The following is a 22,002-nucleotide window of genomic DNA, read 5'->3' as shown; positions in this document are numbered from 1 at the left end:
TCATCGCCTAAGTTCCGCGATTCGCAAAGTTGGCATCCCCCTGAACGAGGATCAACGCCACAAGCGTATACTCCCTCCTAATCCAAACATATTGCGATGATTGTGATTGAGATACTGTCGGTGTCTGCTCCACATCCAACCGAGCTGTCTCTGTCAGTATGATCGCTTTCACGGTTCACTGGGATAGGTACTTACGCTGCTTCTTAGCGCGCAGTCGTCTCTGGCGGAGCAGATGTGCAGCGATCAGGATAAATATAGGCGTGCAGCTTGCGAAAAGAGCAAGTACGGAAATTGTGTTGTCTTTTGACCAGGTCATCGTCAGCTGTGCGGGTTTTTCGAGGTCGTCAAGTTAGACAGGATTGTCGGTCTGCTGGTTCACAGCGGTCTGTCGCGTCGAACATATCTACTGACAGAAAAGCAGATTTCCAAGAAATGATTCAAGTTCAGACTTGAAGATCGCTATTAAGATTCCGAAATTTGGAGATTTTCGTCCGGTGTCGTTGAGGCTTGGTTGATTAGAATCAGAATTCTAATTCAGATTTGAGTGATGCTGCTGAGGAAAACAGATTCTACCCAAACATGCGCCAAGTGAAACTAATGCGCTGGCAGGATATTGAGATTTGAGCCTCGTATCATGAACGAATGATGCTGGGGATTTCGGATTCTTATTCAGGTGAGGCCAAGCGTGGACAAATCCGATTTGAGCGAGGCTGAAAGTCCTGAAATCTGATTCTGGTGGGCGCAGTCGTGACGATCACGACGGACTAGCCACACGAGCAGGCTTCAAATCAGATTTCGCTCCATGGGGTTGCAGTCGTAAGCATTCTAGGCTGTTTTGGGTCAACATGCATGAGTTGGGTGGCTGAATCAAGATTGCGAACGCCACCTGGGCAGTGACATCACGTGCGTTCTCACATTAGACGCAGGTGCCCCGCTTTCAGCCTGATGTCAAACATCATCTTTTTACTTACATCGATAGCTCTGCTCATGTGGAGACCTCTGCTCATATCAAGATCTTTTCATCTGCTTCACAGATTCTCTCATCGAACGTAGCAATGATGGAGAACAGATACTCACAACGTATTCCGAGGCGGACGTGGGACATACACAAGCAAAACATCTTGCGCTTATATCTCTTGGAGAACAGGCCGCTGAACGCAGTCAAGGATATGATGCACTCTGAATACGGTTTCTCGGCAACGTAAGTGCATGGCAAAACAACGAGTAGCCACTTATCAGTCATGAAGGGTATGTATTAACTTGCAGATAGCAAATCCCAGTACGAGACAAGGCTGAAGAAATGGAGTTGCTACAAATATGCAGCTGCACATGATCGCCGTACTAAAGCATCAGTCCTTGATAACCAGGGAGCGGAAGGTTTAGTAAGAGAAGGATACACACAAGGGCCTGATAGCGACGCGCCCACTGAGAGTAAGAGCTTGGATATTCCCAAATACAGCGTGTCATTAACCGTTCTACATAGCGCATTCAAATCCAAGGAACATTCCGATCCGAGCCTCTTCTCCACACCACACCACTCTACAGCCATGTCAACTAAGTCATCTTCCTCCCAGGATCTCACACTCGGCCTCAGTCGAAAATTTACCCAACCCCCCATATTTCTCCATGGATAGTGTCACTCTTCAATCTTGCACATCACATCGTGAATTTGAATCACTCGTCTCCCAGGACCCCACATGGGCTTCGAAAACAGCCGTCATTGCAAATGATCTGTTCCATTCCGCATTACACATGAACATCGACGTAGACACTAGCTCAGCGTCATCAGTAGATTCACACGACATGGAGCTACCCGGAGACTCAGGCAGTCTATCGTTCTCTTCAAGCATGATGTATGCTCGTGGTTTCATGGGGCAGAACGATATGAGACTCTCGAACTTGGACATTTTCCCGGACAACTCATCACTACGCGAAACAACCCATCCAGGCGGACTCTCTGTACCTGACTTCGCAACCTCAATGTTTCCGGTTATTTCACGCATGTTTCCTAGAGCTGCGTCTTCCCCCCATCTAGTCATACTTGGAAACAATGGTGCATTCAATTCAGCACTGAGGAACATGTCGCATCCCAGTACGCTACAGCTCGTCCACCAACAAAGCATTGATCATCAGATCATCTATATGATCTTTCATCGACTGATTAATGATAGCGATGCTGTCCGGGCGCTCGAAGAACCTCAGACGGAGCTCGACCAGATTTTTAAGACTGGCGTGATACATTGCTTCTCCCTTGGGAGACGTGGCCTTAGCAGTCTTATCAATTCTACTCCGTCGTCCTTCATCCCGGCCTTGATGCAGAACATATTCCGTGCGGCGCTAGTTCTGGGTAACGAGGCCATCTTGAATTACGTCTTGAAAATGGACCAAGCGAATCTCGCCAACCAATCCTTTTTTCTTGGAGGCGATGAGTACTACCCATTGGAGTACGCGGGTCGAAAAGGGCACATTCAAGCAACAAAGGCGCTTCTTGACCACGGTGCTGATCCTAATCGACGAACAGATCGTCATAGTCGTAGTCTTCTGGCAATGATTCTGGGATCGCCATGGGAAAATAGAGACCCTCGAGTAGGAGTCCAAGTTCTTCGGCTCTTGATTGATCATGGTCTTGAACCCCAACCTCGCGAATTTGTAGCCAGAATGAAGCAATGCACGAAGGATGAATTATCGGTCTTAGCTACGCATAGCTTGGACAAGAGCTTCGAAACTTTCTTTGAAAACAAAGGTTTACCAGTACTTTTGTTGCAACCAGAGTGGGACGATCCCTGCTGCACGATGCTGAAATCTATTTTGGATCGGGCTTTCTTGGAAATCGATGGTCAGAAGGCGACTTGGGACCAGATGTTGCGATTCTCACTCTCTGCTGCAGTACTGCGCAGCCGTACGTCAGCAGTCGAAATACTGCTTTCCATGGGTGCAACTCCAGACACACACTGCTTGATCAGTGCTGCTCAAAGTAATGATATGCATATGCTCAAAGATCTTCTGGGCCGCGGTCTAGACCCCAACACCATATTTTCGAGGCCGCCGGATACTTATCATGAAATGTTTTATATGTGGGATCGGGACGATGGTTGTACTGCACTTAGTCAGTCGATTATGAATCGGTCTAGAGGAGCGTTTCAAATACTTCAAGAGCAAGGGTTTATTTCCCGTCTACCCCATCAACCGGCTGGATTTGCCTCAGCCTTCGTGGCTGCGTGCCGGGTGGGTGACAGCGCCCTTATCGAGCAGCTTCTAAAATTACCAAAATTCCCACGTACGCAGGAGAAACTAGGAAACGCCATCGAAGCTGCCATGAGAGGGGATCAATTTCACATCATCGACAAGCTCTTGTCTGCGGGGATGAGGCCGAGCATAAGAAGCCTTGAATTAGCACTTGAAAAAAAGCAGCTCATAACTGTCATTCTCTTAACCAGACAACTGGATATCTCTGGAAGGCTATACCCCTATCCGTCCCAACAAAAAAATGCCATACTTTGGGAGGCTTTACGCTGGGGTAATCATACAGCTATCGAGCATGTACTCAAGATTGGGCACCCTATCAATGTGTGCGATGATATGACAGATGGCAAGCTCGCGGACTGGAAATTGTTGCCAGATATACCAACACCTGGTTTGGGTAAAGGCTGGAATTACACACCTTTGGCCGCCGCAATATTAGGAGGCAATACTATCACGGTCCGAACCTTGATAGATTACGGTATACAGGCTGTGTCATTCCGTGTACACGGTACATCTCACGAGTACAACTCCTATGCTACGACATCCGACTATAGACACGGGTGGATATTAACCCCGCTGGCTGCTGCTGCAGTCACAAATGACGTTCCTTTATGCAAAGAGATCTTGCGCATAGGAGCGGATCCTTTTGACAACAGCGCTCTTCTCTTATGCTCTGTGATTGGTTCTAGAGAAGAGTTCGTTGCGTTACTGATCTCTGCTTTCAAAGCTCGATATCCAGATGGAGCACAATCTTTCGGGTCTGACGCACTATACAACGTCATCAGAGGTGACAATCTTCGACTACTCAAGCTGCTCGCTAAAGATGGAGATCTTACTGGGCCAGTCGAGAAGGATCGTGGAGGCGAGGGACCTCCATATTCTCGATCTGATATAGTGTTCACGAGTCCACTCGGCCAAGCAGTCCTTCAGCATGCTGAACGCCAGGGCGCTGGCGAAGCGCTCGACTATCTTCTGCCTCTGGTCAAAGATCTCAATGCCATTGTACACAGAACCTACAGGCATGGTAGTATGACTCCTCTACTCTATGCAATCTCCCTAGGCTCACTGGCAACTGTTCAGAAGTTGCATCAAGCCGGCGCAGACATATCACTTCCAGCAAAGTGGTTGATCCCACGAACACCACTACAAGCAGCAGCGCAAGCCGGAAGTAAAGATATTGTAGAATATCTCTTGAACCAAGGCATTATTTCCAACGAATCCCCTGCAGACCGAGCTGGAGCAACAGCCCTTCAACTAGCCGCAATCACAGGGAAAATTGGTGTAGCGACGGTTCTCCTGGATGCTGGTGCCGAAATCAACGCGCCACCAGCTTTTGGTGATGGCAGAACTGCTTTCGAGGGTGCCACGGAACACGGACGTATTGAGATGATGATCTTTCTCGTCAGTCGAGGGGCAGATCTTCTTTCGAATGGGAGTGTACAATATCGACGAGCTGTTGAGTTTGCAGAGGACAATGCACAGCATGCTGCAAGAAAGCTCGCGGATGAGTTGTACGGGAAGGTTTCGGCGAGTCAAGGACCGAGCTTCATTGATATGGGTGCGGACGCGTGGGCTGGCGTTGGTGCGAGCGGCTTTGAGAACTTTTTGTAGTGATGGCATCCACAACATTTCCTTTACTCCTTCGTCAATGTAGAATAGAACAAATGTCTCCGGTGTGGATATAGGTTTCCTTGGTAGAACACTGCCCGTTCTCAACATTCTGTAACATCAGAAATTCGAGATCTACATAGACTTGTTTGCTAGTCAGCCATATAACTTGCTTACCTCTCGCTTACACGCTTCATCAAGTTGAACGTTACCATCAACATGTGTATCACGAAAAGCATCCACAGTCCTCGGTAGATTGGACACAATGCTATTGTCACGAATCTACACTTAACCAACCAGCCATCTAAAGCTTACTCGCCTCCCCACTCGTCCTGTTAAGATACAACGGATCCCTCGGCTCAATACCATACTTCCTGCACAACTCCTCACCCTTCTTCTGCTGCGCCTCAATCCTCTGCTTATGCGCCAACCCCCTCTTATTCTCATTCTTACCCAACTGCAACAAATGCACCTCATCCGGCCCGTCCACAATCCTCATCGTACGACCACTCGACCACATCTGCGCGAGCGGCGTATCCTGACTAACACCCGCACCACCATAAGCCTGCATCGCCCAGTCGATAACCTTGAGGTTGACTTCGGGGACAAGGACCTTGACTTCTGCAATCTCCTTGAGCGCGCCCTTTGCATTCGTCTCGTCAATCTTGATAGCGGCGTTCAAGACGGCAAGACGCGCAGCATCGATTTCGATGCGGGAGCGTGCGACGCGCTCGAGCATGATGCCGTGCTTGTTGAGCAGCTGGCCAAACGGCTTCTTGCGCTCGTCGTTGATGCGCGCCAGGAACCATTCTAGCGCCTTCTCGGCAGATCCGATGCTGCGCATGGCGTGGTGGATACGGCCGGGTCCGAGACGGCCTTGGATGATTTCGAAACCGCGGCCCTCGCCGAGCACCATGTTGCTGGCGGGGACACGGACGTTCTCAAAGGTAACGTGGCCGTGGCCGTGGGGCGCGTCGTCGAAACCCATGACTGAGAGCATGCGGTGGATCGTCACACCGGGTGTGTCGTTGGAGACGAGGATGACGGATTGCTGCTTGTATTTGTCGGAGTTGTTGGGGTCCGTCTTTCCGAGGACGATGAAGATCTTGCAGCGAGGGTCGCCGATGCCTGATGACCACCATTTCTGGCGAGGTGTTAGTAGGGTGGAGGATGGCGTGAGCTGAAGGCAGACTAACCTGGCCGTTCAAGACGTAGTGGTCGCCGTCCTTCTTGATGGTCATCTCAATGTTGGTAGCATCACTCGACGCAACCTGAGGCTCCGTCATCAAGAACGCAGACCTGATCTTGCCCTGGAGCAGCGGGTCCAGCCACTTCCTCTTCTGTGCCTCGGTACCGTACTTGGCAATGACCTCCATGTTGCCGGTATCAGGAGCAGCGCAGTTGACAGCCTCAGACGCTGTCCGGCTCTTGCCCAGGTACTCAGCCATGAGTCCGTACTCCAAGTTACTGAAACCAGCACCCTCCTTGAAGTGTGCCTTGGGCAGGAACATGTTCCACAGTCCGAGTTCTTGTGCCCGCTTCTTCAAGTCCTCGATTATGGATGGATGTGACGAAAAGCGCTCTTGGACCGTCTGGCCGATCTGGCGCACGTAAACAGCGTCGGCGGGGATGCATTCTTCCTCGACAAACTTCTCTACCTATGCAGACGTTAGCATACCATGTGACATAGCTTGTAGGGCATCTCACAATATCGAGAGTCTTCGCCGCTCTCTCGCTGACGAATGGCCGCGCGATGGCGGGAATGCGCTGAGAGGCGGAGACATGGCCATTCTGGCTGTTGCTCAGCAAGTCCATGGCGCGGTCGTACGGTACAGACATGATTGCTGTCTGTAAGAGTGAGTATGAGGTAGGGAGGAAGTTCAGGGAGGAAATCCGGGGTAGTTTAACAAAAGATGCGGAGACGAGTCGTCCATGGCTACTGCTTCGGTCATTGACGTTGGGGAGCTAAGAGTTGCCGAGGTACGATCTGGAACACCTCCGCTTTGGACCTCGTAATCAGCCAGACTCACACCACGAAGGCATGATACTTTGCCGATGGGAAATGCACTCCAGGGAAACATGTCGTTGGCCGAGGCATTGATGGAGTGATGGTGTTGAAGATGTTGCAGTTGTACTTGGCGATGGGTGCGCCATGAACGCGACGCCGCCGTTACGCGTGGCGCGCTTTGTTTAACCTCCCAACGAGACGTGAAGCCTTATATATATACATATATATATATCAAGAAGATAATTATGGTTCACCTAATGAAGCTCTAAAACATTGCAAGGCTCGTGATGTAGAAAATCAACGTTTACACTGCCTCCATAGGCAACTGAGTGACTCATCTTGACATAGTACTTTCAAGGCGTCCAGTCGAGCAACCGACTGTGATTCAGCTTGTACACCAGAACCTCCAATTCGGTATTACCAAAAATGCCGCAGCTTCCAGCACTACCACGGGAGCTCATTGACCACATCATCTCATCACTCATCGCCCTTTATGACCACGACCCAGCCTACCAATGGACATACCTACGCCACATAACGCGCCACCACAAAGCACATCTCGAGCAAAACTTCCTCAACTTTTGGGTTCCCAAGCTGTCATTCCAGATAGGTGATTATCACCGCTCACGGGCCTCTGCCGAATTCCAAGCTCTCAAACAACCTTGCCACGGTGCCTATTCAACGGTAGCCTGCTCCAACGCTTTCCATTCACACCCGCAAACAGCCTCACACCCAACTTTCTTGTCCTTATCGAGATGCGCGTGCTGCTTGAAGCCATTCCTTCGTTCGGGACTCCAGGCTGCCGCGTCTTTGCCGACATGCGACCAGAGCTTTACCGGAAGGAATGAGGATGCAGACATCATAACTTTCAAAGAGATGTGGGGTCTTAGTCTATCCGACGTGCCACAAGGCTGGCCTGAGGAAGCTAGAAGATCAAACGACAGAAAGCCATGGGAGCAATTCGACTTGAACGTCATAGTGCGGTTCGGCCAAGGCACACTGAACAGAGGTTATACAAAAGGCGGTATGAGGAACGACATCATCATCCCCGGTTTCTCGATCAATTTTGATACCTCGCCCTGGGAATTCTCGTTTGATTGGAAAGCGCTCTTTACCCGGCTATTCACCGAAGAAATGGTCATGCGGACGTTTCGGGATAAATTCCTCGAGGCATTCGTCCCGACCTTGGAAGAAGAGAATTTGAGTCCAGACTTGAGAAAATCAGCTATTCACCGTCACTTGCGTAACCACTTCTATGACCAGCGTAGGACTGTGCTTGCTGCTTACCGTTGGTACAAGTATTCTCCCAAAGACAATGAACATGATGGTGCCAGATATCCTTGCAGCCCCGAACAAGGCCGTGGACGATTTGCTGGATTGCATTCTGAAGGGCAGTGGGTCTGTGGGCATATTCGATGCGACCAACAGTACGCTGGCGCGACGACAGCAGATCATGGAGCGGATACGAGATCGTGCTGGACCAGAACTCAACAACGTTTTGTTCGTCGAGAGCGACCCTTTGACTTCACACCCTATGTTTACAGAGGCGGAGAGAAGCTTTACGGTGATCTATTTGAACATTTTGAGGAGCTCGACATCGAAGAGAGTATGGTATTTCAAGTTCCCAATTGGGAGACTTTAGCTATACGCGACATATTGCAGCTGCGTGTAGGTGAAGATATGGTTGAAGGGCATTTCGTTTGGCCGGAAGATGTGTACGGAAATTCCGATCAAATACACGGGTTCCTTTGTAAGGAGTACTTTGAGGGTCATTTCAGAGAAGGAAAGGAAAGGCACCTGGCCAGTGACGTAGTGCTCGAGAAGCGTTTGAGAGAGGATGAAGACCTGGATCTCGAGGCGTTTTGGCCTTGATAAGTAGAAATATGATGCAATATATCGAGTATAGGGAGATTAAAGAATCTCTCCGTCTTTCCCTGCACGTTATGCTTATCGTGTCTAGCGTATTGCGGCTGACATGAATACCCGTATGCCGTAGAATATTCTTGGGAAATCATTGGTTGAGCGTATACTGAATTAAAAGAGGGAGATGATACACGTTACCGATCATTGGCGAGAACAGGATAGCTGGTATCGATTTCGACGTCTGAAGTGTTTTTCCATTGGTGAGGTCCAAGTTACGACGTTGAGTTCCCAACGTAAGTGACAAGGTGAAAAGGATGCCACCAAGTACGACTTGTGATGTAGATGGGCCAGTAACATCAACATACAACGCGATGCTAAAACGTTGCTCGAACCGTTCTACCGGATTTCGAGCTGCGGAAGGATTGCTTATTGTGGGTCGGCTTGAACGGGGAAATCGTAGAACATGGGGCAAAGTATTTCGTGTACTTGTTTCGACGACAAGAGCGCCCAGACTGTGTTCTAATCGTTACAGCCGAGTTATGAGCGGTTGTAGCTAGAACCATTAGGGACTGGACAATGAGAGCTCGCGGCTTTGCTGAGGGATGCGCATTACGATCATATCGATCTGAGGTTCTGTTGTATAGGCTGACCAAGATGCACCAGAAGGTGTTGCACCCACTAACGGCGGCGTATGACGGTACCAGATGAAGAAAGTGTCAGTCATGTACGTACTTGACCATTGACAGACTGGTATCATCCGTTCGGGTAGCCGCTGGGTTGCTGGCTCTGCGTCGACTCGGATGAGAGCATGAGATGTGTGCGCTGAACCGTGACGATGTAACCACGACACTAAGATGCACTGCAACGAATTCCAACGTGACAGCTGTAGACAAGCGTCGCGAGCTCCCCGGCCGATGTCGGTAACTGTACATCGAGTGTAGTACAACCACCGTGCATCCTCCATTGTCTTCATCTAAATGGAGCATGTTAATTCCGTGCTGCATGAGAGCGCGCTATCAGGAAGGAAATCTCCGAGTGTTCGACGGCATAGGCGGGTCGGCATAGTCCGGTCGTTGGGTGTGACGAGTAGGACGGGTACCCCGTAAGGCTGAGATGTGTATGCGTGCGTTGCTCGAAGTAGAACAGAAGCAAATATTGGCGTCTCTTGGGTCGTCTCGTACCTAAGGGTAAGCAAGCGAATAAAGCGCTGACATCTGGGCCTGCGTCCTTTTGTTCGACACTCTACGTGTGTGTAGCTTCCGCCACCAGATCTGAGACAGAGCGGGAGGCTTCGTCGCACGAGGTCGCTGCGCACCAATGTAGTGCTCCAGGGGCTTCATGATCTACGATCTACCACAGTCTATAATCTATTTGCTATATCCGGGACGGTCGGGATAGTGATGAGTTTGGGCAAGAGATCAAGAGTGACGAAGTACAGGAACAGCATACTCGTGACTCAGCTCACGCTGGGACGAGAACCAGTCTGTCGGTAGCAGTATAGTGCTAGTAATGACGGTGATGGTGGGTCTCATGGCTATTGTAAAGGTTATGCAGCCGTCTGTAGCGGCTGGGAATATCGTCCTCAAAAGGCCTGAAGTCACATGATGAAAGCCAATAGGGTGGGTCGGATTTCCGAACGGCAATGCTTACTGCAGGTTGACGTATGAGCGGCCAGTCGTGCATCGATGGTGTAGCTCGACTAGCTTACCCACACAGCAAGCGCCAAATGCAAAATCTGTAGTAATTGTTTCAGCCCGATCTGTCTCAGTAGCCTGCAGTAGACATGGTCGTGATCTCAATTCACATCAAAGGCATGGCTGTTGGCGCGTCTGGACCATGTTGCGCGCGCGACTTGCACGTGCCTTGCAGCACCAAGTGCGGGAAAGGCGAAGAGGGGAACACAAGCGTCATGAATAGTTTGCAACGATGTCGGTTCCTGCAAGTGTCGCCCGTTTGGGTCTAAAGGCGAGTGTGCAACCCGCACCGAGCAGTGGTTCACACCGGCCAGTGGGCCCTTGACATGCGGACAGCGGTGTCGTTGACTTGGACCGCTTCCGCTTGTCGCAGCAGCCGGTCAAGATGGAAGGGGCACAAACGGTGGAGTGGCACTTGACGAGACGAGAATGGCATGGTGAGGTTAAGGGCTGGGCGGCTGTGAGAGGATATGCACCACAATAACACGCCACGCCTCTGGGTCGCCCGGACATTCGGCTGTAGACGAAGAGGGGGGCGCCAGGACCAGGGCGTGAGAAAACATCAGCTGCCCTCCAAGTGGAGCTGCAGGCCACGAGGGCGTGGCCGGGGCCTCGACAATAATGACGATGGGCTGGATGCAGCAGAACGAGGCGGCAGTGGGATTTGGTTTTGCTGCAAGCTGCAAGGGTGAGAGGGCAAAGTTTGAAAAAGACATGTTGTTGAGTCGGACTTGAGCCTCTGCAACGCCAGTCGGAAGACTTTTTGCGGCTACGGACCCCTGTACTCGCGAGTGTCATGGTACGTCGTCGTCGAATGTGCGGCGGCGGCGGCTTTGATTGACGGGCTGTGGTGCAAACAAAGACAAGGTTGTGGTTGCTCGAACTGCGTGCTGCATGAAATTGCTGCCGCGGGCGCTCAGGCGTCCGCAGCATGGAATTGGCTGACGTTGTCGAGCATTCGCGGAGTGTTGAGGGAGACTCGCTAGAGGCGTCGTGGGCCCTGTGGATAGGGTTTTGCTCAGGCCATGGTAACGGCCTCAATGGGCTGCCAACGTCTCAATGGGAACGGTTGTCGCATGTCAAACGGAGCATCAGAGGCAGCTACTCACTAATGGGCGCGCGCAACCTATCGCTGGCGAGCCATTCGGGGCTCGTACTGCCAGGTTGGTATAAGCATGGCAAGCTCCAGCGATGATTGGAGTGCGTCTCAGCCACGCGCCAACGAGCAAGTGGGTGCAGCTCATTTCAGGCGGCATGACGGCGTGCTGGGAAGAAATCTGATGCCTCACGTGCAGGCCGGCGTCCGCAGCTGCAGACGCAATGGTCATGTTGAATGTTCGTGGTGTCGTCTGTTAGAGTCTGGCTGGGCCAGCAGTCATAAACACGTCTGATGTCGTGTGTGCCAGAGCGAAGCCGCGACTGCTGACGCCTCTGTTTCAAGCAACAACGATCCGCAGGCTCCTGCCTCCGCAATACACCAGCAGCCTTGTGTACCTAATATAAGGCTCCACGAGCATTTCTCATCTGCATTGGATCCCATCCCGCCGACTTGCTGCAGGTCCATAATTCCTGCACCGGGCCACTACCGTACGCTCAAGGTCTGCCAGCTTAGACGCCGCTCGACTGGCCTGCGCTGACAAGTACGTGAATTGCAGGCCTTCTGATCACGTTGGCACCCAATTTCGCACTAGCAGTGCCCCGCCCTTAATCCCCAGCACTGCCGTCACTCAACCCCATCGTCGCCTTTCCTCGCACCTTCACAAGCTCTCCATCTCCGCCGTCAATTATCCTTCACCCTCCCCTTCCCACCTGCTGCTGTGACCTTTGCCCGACTATCGTTGCTGAGCGGTCCCCCTGCGCCTTCCTTGTTCCTTAGCTCCGTCAGCCACAAGAAGCGTCACCTGGTACTGCACAGACGGCACGCGGGACCACGCCCTCTTGACACTCGACCTCGCGCCTACAACCTTATCCACTACGCCTCTGCTCCGCCAAACTCGACTCACAACCCACCCCCTTGCTCCCAACACCAAAGCCTCCTCCCCACCAGCAATCCGCGCATCGCTTGCGGACCCCCTCCCTCACGCATAACCCCAAACAATGAGCCAGAACCGGCCATCGGCCTTCTCATCGCTAAGAATGGGTGGTCAGTCTCCCCCTTGCACCCATGGCGTAATTGATGTCATGCTCACAATCCCACAGAAGTTATCCGCGAAAAGGTCCAGGACGGCCTGACCGGCGACTACAAAGACCTCGCATACACGCAGTGCAAGATTGTCGGCAACGGCTCCTTCGGCGTAGTCTTCCAGACGAAGCTGTCGCCCAGTGGTGAAGATGCGGCCATCAAGCGTGTCCTGCAAGACAAGCGCTTCAAGGTGCGTTTGCGCGACACACGCCAAAATACACAGCCTCAGCTGACCCCCCAAACAGAACCGCGAACTCCAGATCATGCGCATTGTCCGACATCCCAACATTGTCGAGCTCAAGGCCTTCTTCTACAACAATGGCGAGCGGGTATGTGTCTGCAAGCAAGCGCGTGCGTGCATTTCGTGTAGCTAACCGTTTCAGCCACAGAAAGACGAGGTGTACCTGAATCTCGTGCTTGAGTTTGTTCCTGAGACCGTGTACCGTGCTTCGCGTTACTTCAACAAGATGAAGTCGGTTATGCCCATCCTCGAAGTCAAGCTGTACATCTACCAGCTCTTCCGCTCGCTCGCCTACATTCACTCGCAGGGTATCTGCCACAGGGACATTAAGCCCCAAAACCTACTGCTAGACCCTTCAACCGGAGTCCTCAAGCTCTGCGATTTCGGAAGTGCCAAGATCCTGGTCGAGAACGAGCCGAACGTGTCCTACATCTGCTCCAGGTACTACCGCGCGCCTGAGCTGATTTTTGGAGCCACAAACTACACCACCAAGATCGGTACGTTGGTTGTGTTGTAATTGGAAGTAGCCACATGCTAATCTTCTGCAGATGTGTGGTCCACAGGTTGCGTCATGGCAGAGTTGATGCTTGGACAGCCATTGTTCCCTGGCGAGTCGGGTATTGACCAGCTCGTAGAGATCATCAAGGTCTTGGGAACGCCTACCCGAGACCAGATCCGCACCATGAACCCCAACTACATGGAGCACAAGTTCCCGCAGATTAAGCCTCATCCGTTCAGTAAGGTATGTGGAACAATTTATCGCCAGCCGCTGCGTACATCCACTTACAATCACCAGGTGTTCCGAAAGGCTGATCCCAACGCGATCGATCTGATCTCCAAACTGCTCGAGTACACGCCTACCCAGCGTCTTTCCGCTATTGATGCCATGGTACACCCCTTCTTCGATGAGTTGAGGGATCCAAACACACGCTTGCCAGACTCGCGTCACCCCAACGGAGCGACTCGTGATCTGCCTGAGTTGTACAACTTTACTCACCACGGTATGTCTTATTGAACCTGCGACAAGCACAGAGTCTAACTAGTCTAGAACTTTCCATTGCTCCTCACCTCAACAATCAGCTGGTACCGCAGCACATCCGCGCGACACTGGCCGCACGTGGCCTCGACTTCGAATCGCCGAACTTCAAGCCATTAACGCGGGATCAGATGATAGCAAGGCTAGATTAAGCCCCTGCTATCACACGAAACGATACCATTCATTCATGCGGCGGCTTCTGATCCTCTCTGGGCCTAAGCACAAAGCTTTTCCGTCCGGAGAGATGCAAAATGGAGTCTCAAATGGGCGTCGGTTTTATCAGGTGTATACTACGAGGAGCACACCCTTTCCTGCTTTATCTGAGCGCGTCTGAAATGATACCGACATTCACCTTTACAAAGAATGACCTGGCTTGCTTTTCTTTTGGTGGCCAATGGCCTGCCCATTTACGCGAAATGATCATGGACCGGCACCGCAAATGATGTTCCTCGATCCCCTTTTGAGATGACGAATGGGCGCAGAAGGTTGCAACTATGACGGAAATGGGGAACGGGCAAAATCCGGACATGCACTGAGTATGGGATACAGGGAGAGGGTCTCACTCATCCAATTTCCGACGCTTCAACAGTGGTTACGATGCGTCACCTGGGTTGCATGCGGGAGTTTTCTTTTTGTTCAAGATGAGTTCGGCGGGCTGCACATCGGGTGATGAAGCTTTTATGAACTTGGGAAATGCTATTCCTGTAATGGGGACCATGCAGGCTGGACAAAGGATGGCCAGCCTGGGCAAGCACTAGAGCAAGGCACTGCACTTTTGCAGCGGAACGAATGTCTACCGGACAATGACTATCATGCCATTCGCCCACCTCTCAGCATACTTTCTAGAACGAAGACTTCTTTCATGTTCCTTCATGTATATTGGGTTGTGTGACATCTAAGTGATGCATTTTGCGTGATGGAAGTGACGTATATTTCCTGGTAATTGCAGTATCGAATATTCCAAGAACCTTAACATCCTTCGTCAGACATGTGAAGAAGCAGAATTGTGTGTGTCTATCACCTCATGCCTATACATGAAGTCGCAACATATGTAGCTCATCGTTGTACGCAGTTTGCCTTTACTCGAAGCTTCACCTTGTGACCCTCCCTCTTACTGTCCCGTACATAGGACGTTGTTCAAATCTTCCCCCGCAACCTTTCTGTAAAGTGCCACACGATCGGCTTGTCAAATACGCCACCAGGTAACGGTCAATACAAGACAAGCTACGAACAATACCAAGATGATTGACTTGAATGTGAATACCGAGTTCATCTCGCCAGATCGGATGGCTATGCTCAAATTGACAGATGAAGAAACACAGCTAGATTTACTCCAGGACCTGTCACCCTTCAATGATTCGTCGATGGACGTCGACGTCGACGGTGCATGGACCGAGCGCCAAGGTACGGGCGCAGATGCCGCTAACCCTTTCGATACGCAAGCTCCAGCGCGCCATCTCGACGATTCACTATCGCGAACCATCCGCCAACATCGCAATCGAACCGCCCCATTCCAAAAACGCACATTTGATCACCGGCGTGGTGACTTGTATCCACCGCATAGGCCTGTAAACTGCGACCGCGACGACTCTCGCGCCGACCGTGCCTGGATTCCATTGCATCAGAGGGAAGATTCTCCGGAAACGTTAGAAGAAAAGGCACGCGCAATCTTGGTCGCGGACATGGCGGACGCAGACTTCAAGGAAGAGCGCGAGGATAGGCGCGAGAACCGACGTGACGACAGGCGCGACCGTGGAAACTATCGAGGAAACAACAAGCGTCGCCGCGATGGTGAGTACACATGCATCCTCTCCCAAACGATTGCGCAAGCTGCATATGTGGTGTGGACGACTTGTTGATTCCATCGCTGTCATGGCTCTCTATATGCACATGGAATCCGTCCTCACTATCTTGCTTTGGGGCGTGGTCAATTACCTATTTCTACGATACTTACAGCGTCCCGCAGATGACAACGACAATCACTACCGCGGTGACGACCGTCGCGGACCCCAGCGCCGCCGTAACGATGATGGCCCTCGTCGCCGATACGAAGAACCGCCGTTCCCCAAACTGCGTAGACTGCTCTTGAACATTGCAAGCTCCACCAAGCTACCCCAGGACGAGGCTATCGAGATCGCAAAGTTCTTTGGAGAGCACTTTGACGACGAACGTCTTCGCTCCGACTTCTTCGATGTCTTCGTACAGCTGTAAGCACCATCAGTTTGTCCTGGATTGTCCATCTCACTAACTGTCATAGTATCATCGAGCAGCCCTTCAAAATCCCATTCGTCGCAGCCGTCGCCTACTACGCCAACGATGTTAACTCACAAATCACTATCGAGGCCATGAAGCGCGTCGGAGACCGGGCACAAGAAGCGCTGAACGCTGGCGAATGGAAAGAGTTCAAGTTGCTTCTGAGGTTCTTCGCTTGCCTTCAGTCACTCTACGAGGAAGACGGTGTCTTCACTTTCCTTGGACAGCTCTTCGACACAGTCGTTGATCTCCAGAGTGCCAACGAGAACGATGTAAGAGCTACATGCATTTAGCTATCACACTCACTGACATTACTAGGTTGTCGGTATTGAACTGGTCAAGATCATTCTTCTTACCATTCCTTACGCCATCGTCGCTGGAGGAGAGCGTTTCCACGAGCAAGCACAACAGCTATTGAAGAACACTGGCATAGTAGCAAGCAACGCGGTTCCCATTGAAAGCCTCATTCACTCCTACGTCGGCGATTTCGAATCGAAGCCGGTTGACCACCACAGCGTTATTGGCCTACTTCAAGCACAGCTATCAGTCGAGGCCGAGTCTGGCTTTGAACTAAGGTGCATTCCACGTATCGACAAGGACGCTCTACGTAGGATGAACACTGAGGAAGACGCTCTCCCCACGGCCCCTCAGACTCACGCCTTTCCTACTTTCACCATCCCATCGCCAGTCAACCCTGGCCCGCGGCCGGTCTTCCCAGAGGCATACTTCTCCTTGTTCGCCGATCAGGAAGTTGACACTGTGCCCAAGACCACAAACATCGCGTCATCGCTTGTTCGAGATGCCATCGTTGACACCATCAACCAGCTTGACTTTAACCGTGAAATGGTCGCAAAGTTCCTTGTGGACGTCGATTGCTACTGGTCCGTTGACATTTTCGCGAAGCGTGGCTCGCCCTTTGACAAGTTCCGTGAGTTGGTTGGCGACAAGGTTCAATACAAGTCGGAGGACATGATCATTGACGCTATCTTTTCGCAACTGTTCAAGCTGCCCAGTGCAGAGCACAAGCTCGTCTACTACCACGCACTGATCACACAGTGCTGCAAGGTCGCGCCCGCTGCGATCGCGCCCTCCCTTGGACGTGCTATCCGAACCATCTACAAGAACTTGCCTATGATGGATCTGGAGCTAGGCTACCGATTCCTCGACTGGTTCTCGCACCATCTCAGCAACTTCGAATTCAGGTGGAGATGGACGGAATGGCTGGAGGACCTTGAGCTCTCAAACCTGCACCCCAAGAAGGCTTTCATTCTTGCGACCTTGGACAAGGAGATACGGTTGTCCTTTGCCAAGCGCATTCGATCAACGCTGCCAGAGCCCATGCACTCTATGATTCCCGAGCGACTAGACGCAGACAACAGTCCCGACTTCAAATACGACAACCAGCGTATGTATGCTTCGCATTTTGAATTGGACTTCGCTAACAGCGCATTCAGAAACCCCCTACGCTACCGAAGGTCAGACTCTTCTCAGTCAACTGAGGAAGAAGGCTACAGCCGAGGAGATTCAGGTCACCATTGACACGATTCACGAGAAGGCTCTCGAACAAGGCGTCACTGAGGTTCTCGTACCCTCGACCGATGCTTTCGTCACTGCCATCTGCCGACTAGGAGCGAAATCACTTTCCCACGTTCTATCCTGCATTGAACGCGGCAAAGACCGCCTACTCGAGCTCTCACAGAACGAAGTCGCGCGTCGCCAGATTGTTGCCAGCGTCGTCGAGTACTGGAAAGACCAGCCCGGTGTTGCAGTCCGCATCATCGATATTCTGCTCAACTATACTATTCTTGCGCCGATGACTGTCGTTCAGTGGGTGTTTGGTAGCCACATGGGAGCTGGCGAGGCTTTGACAGAGAGCTGGGTCTTCGAGATGGTCAGCAATACCGTCGCCAAGGTGACTAACCGCAATCGTCAAATTGCATCTGCCCGTCTCCAGAAGGGTCTTCCTCAAGAACAGATCGAGATGGTGGAGGCTACGCTGGCTAAGGACCGTGACAACGCCCGCGAGCTGTTCAAGTACATTGAAGACTCTATGCGTGGCGTCGCTGAAGGTTCTGCTGATACCTTGGTTGAGAAGTCATCGAATGGCGCGCTCACGGAAGAGGAGGTCGAACTCATCAAGGCTTGGGGCAAGCGCTGGCACACAGTCTTCATTCGCAAGGCACAGGTCGAGGAGTCTGTTGTGGGTGAGGAGGCGGTTGAGGCGCGCATTCGTCTTCTCGCTGCGGAGCCTGATGTCGTTGCTGAGAGCATGGAGCAGGATGGTGATGGTGTTGCCGAGGCTACTAATGGGGAGGCGCAGATGAGCCTTGCTTAGGAGCGAGGCAATGTGTCCAGACGGAAGGGTGGGAAGTTGAATCCGCAAATTAAGAGATTGAAGTTTTCGATCCTTGAGTCCGGAGTAGGGGATATTACAAAAGCATAAGGATACCGGGCTTGCATTCTAGAGAGTGTGTGTGTTGGTGGACATGATCTTTCGGAGATGGCATGCACGTAGGGTTTTCTTTCGATTGACTTCACATGGGCATCGAGTTCGCTTGATAGTGTACAACATATCTCAAAAATGGGTATTTTTGTGAAAACTCCGTGGAGAATCTTGTTTTGTAGCCTGGGGTCGTTTTGTGACCTTTTGACGTGGTCAGGCGAGATGATTAAGTGCCTGTTTTCTTACCATTTGCATCAGGTTACGTGACAATCTACATTACCTACTCACAATGAGCGGTCTCGTGGAAATTCGCAAAAGGACTTTGTGTTGCGGGTTCGAGATTCTTCTATGACGACTTGTTGTTTAGTACAGTTTGACCAGTGAGGAAACAGAGGCGCTTTTTGCTTATCCGCGTCTGCGGGAACACACTGATCGGTCGCCGCATCTGTGTCCTGGAGTTTGATGCGAGTGATTGAGGCTCTCCTGTCGCCATGCAAACTTGTATCGTAAGTCGCATGTCTAATACCGCAATACCATTTCATCTCCGTAACCATTCGTGCGACCCGCCGGAATGAACGGATAATGCATGCACCGTGACAGCTAGCGCTGGCCAGCATGCATCAGCGCACAGGACACTCCATCGTCATGTGAAAGAAGGCTTGCTCCGAGAACCCTGCAAATCATCGCGCGGCATACAGCTAACGCCGACAAGCCAACCCGCGCCAACCCAACCCAAAGCTGCGAGTTTCGTAGCACCGCCGAAACCCAGCCTTTTTGCACAGCTTTCTGGGCAAAGAAACAACATGGTGCCACCGTCCTGTATTCCTCGTCGCATATAGTTTATCCCCTCGTTGCGTTCGATAGAGAAAGTGGACGCTGTACTGTACATATAGCTCTTTGTCAATCACGATACGAAACGAAGCGCAACGGAACGAAGACGAATCCTCCCCCACGAGTCAACGACATTCCGCCGCCCCGACCATCGTGTGTAGATTCACAACTACCGTTCCTACTCCCGCGGACACACCTCTTGCTTTAGACGCCAACAAGCGCATTCCCGAGTCCATACTTTACGATCTCGCGCGATGCATATACCACCCAGCCACACAGTCGCTGCTGGCACAGCGACACCCATACAGAGCCTAATACCCACACCGCTACTAACACCATACAATGCCTTATCCTGGATATCGAAAGAGCACGGGGGAGGCGGAGGCGGCGGTTATACAGAAAACTGGAGCAGTCTGATTGGCATCATCACCGCGATAATAGGCAATGTGCTTATATCGTTTGCGCTAAACATGCAGCGGTACGCGCACATCCGGCTAGACAGGGAGTTCCAGGAAAGACAACGGGAGAGGAAGAGGAGGAAGAGGGAAGCCGAGGTGATGGGTAGTGATGGTGGGGCGGGGAGGTTGGCAGAGGAGGTGCAGAAGATGGGGTTGGCACGGAGGCAGAATGGCAGCGAGGATATGGTCGAGTCAAGGAGGAGAAGAAGAAGTAATGGACAGAATGGTGATCAAGAGGATATCTTCGAGGCATCTGAGAACGATCCGTTGATTCCGAGGCCGAGCGTGCAGAGAGAGGATAGCGCTGAGTCGGGCAAGCAGGAACAAGCGTTCAAGCAGACGTCGTATCTCAAATCGCCGTATTGGTGGTTCGGCATCATCCTCATGACTGTTGGCGAAGCGGGGAACTTCCTGGCGTATGGATTCGCGCCCGCATCTATTGTCTCTCCGCTGGGTGTCGTTGCGCTCATCTCGAACTGCATCATTGCGCCTTTTATGCTGAAAGAGCCGTTTCGCAAGAGGGATGCGCTGGGTGTTATTATCGCTGTTGGAGGCGCGGTTACGGTCGTGCTGTCGGCGAATGATAATAATCCTAAACTGGGCCCTGGTGAGATTTGGGACCTGATAAGACGATGGGAGTTTGAGACGTATTTGGGGATTACTGTGGGAGTTATTGCTGTGTTGATGGTTGCTAGCAATCGCTATGGGGAGAAGAATATCTTGATTGATCTGGGACTTGTAGGACTTTTTGGTATGTTCGAGTCAATCTGTTTTGTAACCAACTGCTAACCTATGTCTAGGCGGATACACAGCTTTGTCAACCAAGGGCGTTGCCTCACTTCTCTCATACACGCTCTGGCGTGCCATCACGTTCCCAGTCTTCTACCTGCTAGTTGCCATCCTCGTCGGCACAGCCGTCATGCAGATCAAATACGTCAACCGAGCTCTCCAACGCTTCGACGCCACACAAGTCATCCCCGTCCAATTCGTCCTCTTCACCCTCTCCGTCATCGGCGGATCCGCAGTCCTCTACCGCGACTTCGAGCGCACCTCCGGAGAAGACGCTGGAAAATTCGTTGGCGGATGCGCTCTAACCTTCTTCGGCGTCTGGCTCATCACCAGCGGCCGCCCATCCCACCACGATGACGATGACGACGACGAAGACCACGATCCAGAGCCAGAAGATGCAATTCACCTAGCCGGCGAGGTCTACGCCGACGGTACATCCGAACCAAGCGAACAAGTCTCGCGCCGTCCTTCAACAACACGAGCACTATCCCCACCCATCGACACATCACGTCCTTACCAAGACGACCAAGACGACCAAGACACTCGCCCTTCAACCCCAAACATCACACTCACCCCCACCGACCCCGTCACACCACCAAACCCCTCCTCTCGCCCCGCAACCGCAGACATCATCTCTTCCCTCGTCGCAAACCCCTGGTCCGCCCCCAACGAACCCACCTACCGCACCCCGCCTCTAAACAGACACACATCCACGCCCGTCCTCCCCTCCGAAGCCGCACCCCCAACTGCACCCCTCGTCTCCGTCTCAGATACCAATCTCCCCGCACCATCACCACTGCCACCCCGCACGCCAACGCGGGGCAAGAGCCAAAACGAAGTTCCGACTACGCCTGGCTCTGGATTACGCAGGTTGCGCACGGGCGATCGTGTGCAGAGTGCGAGGAATAGTATTGTGGGGGGTCCTTTGCTGGCGAGTCCGCTGAGTACGAGTTTGAGTACTATGGTGCAGGATCTTAAACGGGGGAATTCGGTTAGGAGGCGGGAGAGCTTGCTTGCTTTGGGTGCTGGTGCTGGGGGTGGTGTTAGGAATGTTGTGGAGAGAGGAGATGGTAGTGGGGAGGATGGAGTCGGAATGGGAATGGGGTTAGGTGGTGAGCCGTTGAGTAGACGGAGGACGAGGGATAGTGCCGCTGGTGGGGAGGAGGGGAGTAGGACGCCTGGTGGGAGGAGAGTGGGGAGAGGGAGGAGCTTGAGTGCGCTTAGTACGTTGAGTGGGCTTTGGAGGGGGATTAGGGGACAGGGGAGTAGGGAGGATTTGAGGGAGGAGGAGGGGAGGCGGGAGGGCGGCGCTGAAGGGCTGTAGGTGGGGGGGGGGGGGGGGGTTTTTTTTTT

General features: G+C 52.2%; 6 protein-coding genes across 6 annotated transcripts; 5 read left to right on the top strand and 1 right to left on the bottom strand.

Annotated features, from left to right (window-relative positions):
* Nucleotides 1-2,793: 2,793 nt before the first annotated feature.
* On the top strand, nucleotides 2,794-4,854 carry J4E82_011076 (uncharacterized protein; the record flags this gene model as incomplete). Its single annotated transcript, XM_051737286.1, has 2 exons — nucleotides 2,794-2,899; nucleotides 3,530-4,854. 2 exons carry the CDS (start codon nucleotides 2,794-2,796, stop codon nucleotides 4,852-4,854), a joined length of 1,431 nt encoding a protein of 476 aa, XP_051582955.1.
* Nucleotides 4,855-5,155: 301 nt separating this feature from the next.
* J4E82_011075 (uncharacterized protein) lies at nucleotides 5,156-6,690 on the bottom strand (the record flags this gene model as incomplete). The annotated part of the gene is made up of 3 exons (XM_051737285.1): nucleotides 5,156-5,995; nucleotides 6,048-6,509; nucleotides 6,559-6,690. The coding sequence occupies 3 exons, from the start codon at nucleotides 6,688-6,690 to the stop codon at nucleotides 5,156-5,158; spliced, it is 1,434 nt and encodes a 477-aa protein (XP_051582954.1).
* Nucleotides 6,691-7,285: 595 nt separating this feature from the next.
* J4E82_011074 (uncharacterized protein) lies at nucleotides 7,286-8,731 on the top strand (the record flags this gene model as incomplete). The annotated part of the gene is made up of 1 exon (XM_051737284.1): nucleotides 7,286-8,731. The coding sequence occupies one exon, from the start codon at nucleotides 7,286-7,288 to the stop codon at nucleotides 8,729-8,731; it is 1,446 nt and encodes a 481-aa protein (XP_051582953.1).
* A 3,782-nt stretch (nucleotides 8,732-12,513) lies between these two features.
* GSK1 (Glycogen synthase kinase 1) lies at nucleotides 12,514-14,027 on the top strand (the record flags this gene model as incomplete). Its single annotated transcript, XM_051737283.1, has 7 exons — nucleotides 12,514-12,559; nucleotides 12,616-12,788; nucleotides 12,844-12,927; nucleotides 12,982-13,336; nucleotides 13,388-13,581; nucleotides 13,636-13,840; nucleotides 13,888-14,027. The coding sequence occupies 7 exons, from the start codon at nucleotides 12,514-12,516 to the stop codon at nucleotides 14,025-14,027; spliced, it is 1,197 nt and encodes a 398-aa protein (XP_051582952.1).
* A 1,089-nt stretch (nucleotides 14,028-15,116) lies between these two features.
* J4E82_011072 (uncharacterized protein) lies at nucleotides 15,117-18,463 on the top strand (the record flags this gene model as incomplete). The annotated part of the gene is made up of 5 exons (XM_051737282.1): nucleotides 15,117-15,666; nucleotides 15,842-16,082; nucleotides 16,133-16,400; nucleotides 16,447-17,533; nucleotides 17,583-18,463. The coding sequence occupies 5 exons, from the start codon at nucleotides 15,117-15,119 to the stop codon at nucleotides 18,461-18,463; spliced, it is 3,027 nt and encodes a 1,008-aa protein (XP_051582951.1).
* Nucleotides 18,464-19,872: 1,409 nt separating this feature from the next.
* On the top strand, nucleotides 19,873-21,640 carry J4E82_011071 (uncharacterized protein; the record flags this gene model as incomplete). The annotated part of the gene is made up of 2 exons (XM_051737281.1): nucleotides 19,873-20,611; nucleotides 20,661-21,640. Coding segments are annotated over 2 exons (1,719 nt in total), but the record flags the coding sequence as incomplete, so codon positions are not given.
* Between the last annotated feature and the right edge of the window lie 362 nt (nucleotides 21,641-22,002).

This window comes from Alternaria postmessia (assembly GCF_024291825.1).
Source record: "Alternaria postmessia strain BMP 2775 chromosome Unknown scaffold_163, whole genome shotgun sequence".
NCBI classification, from domain to species: Eukaryota; Fungi; Ascomycota; class Dothideomycetes; order Pleosporales; family Pleosporaceae; genus Alternaria; species Alternaria postmessia.
This window is presented reverse-complemented; position numbering and strand designations above follow the sequence as displayed.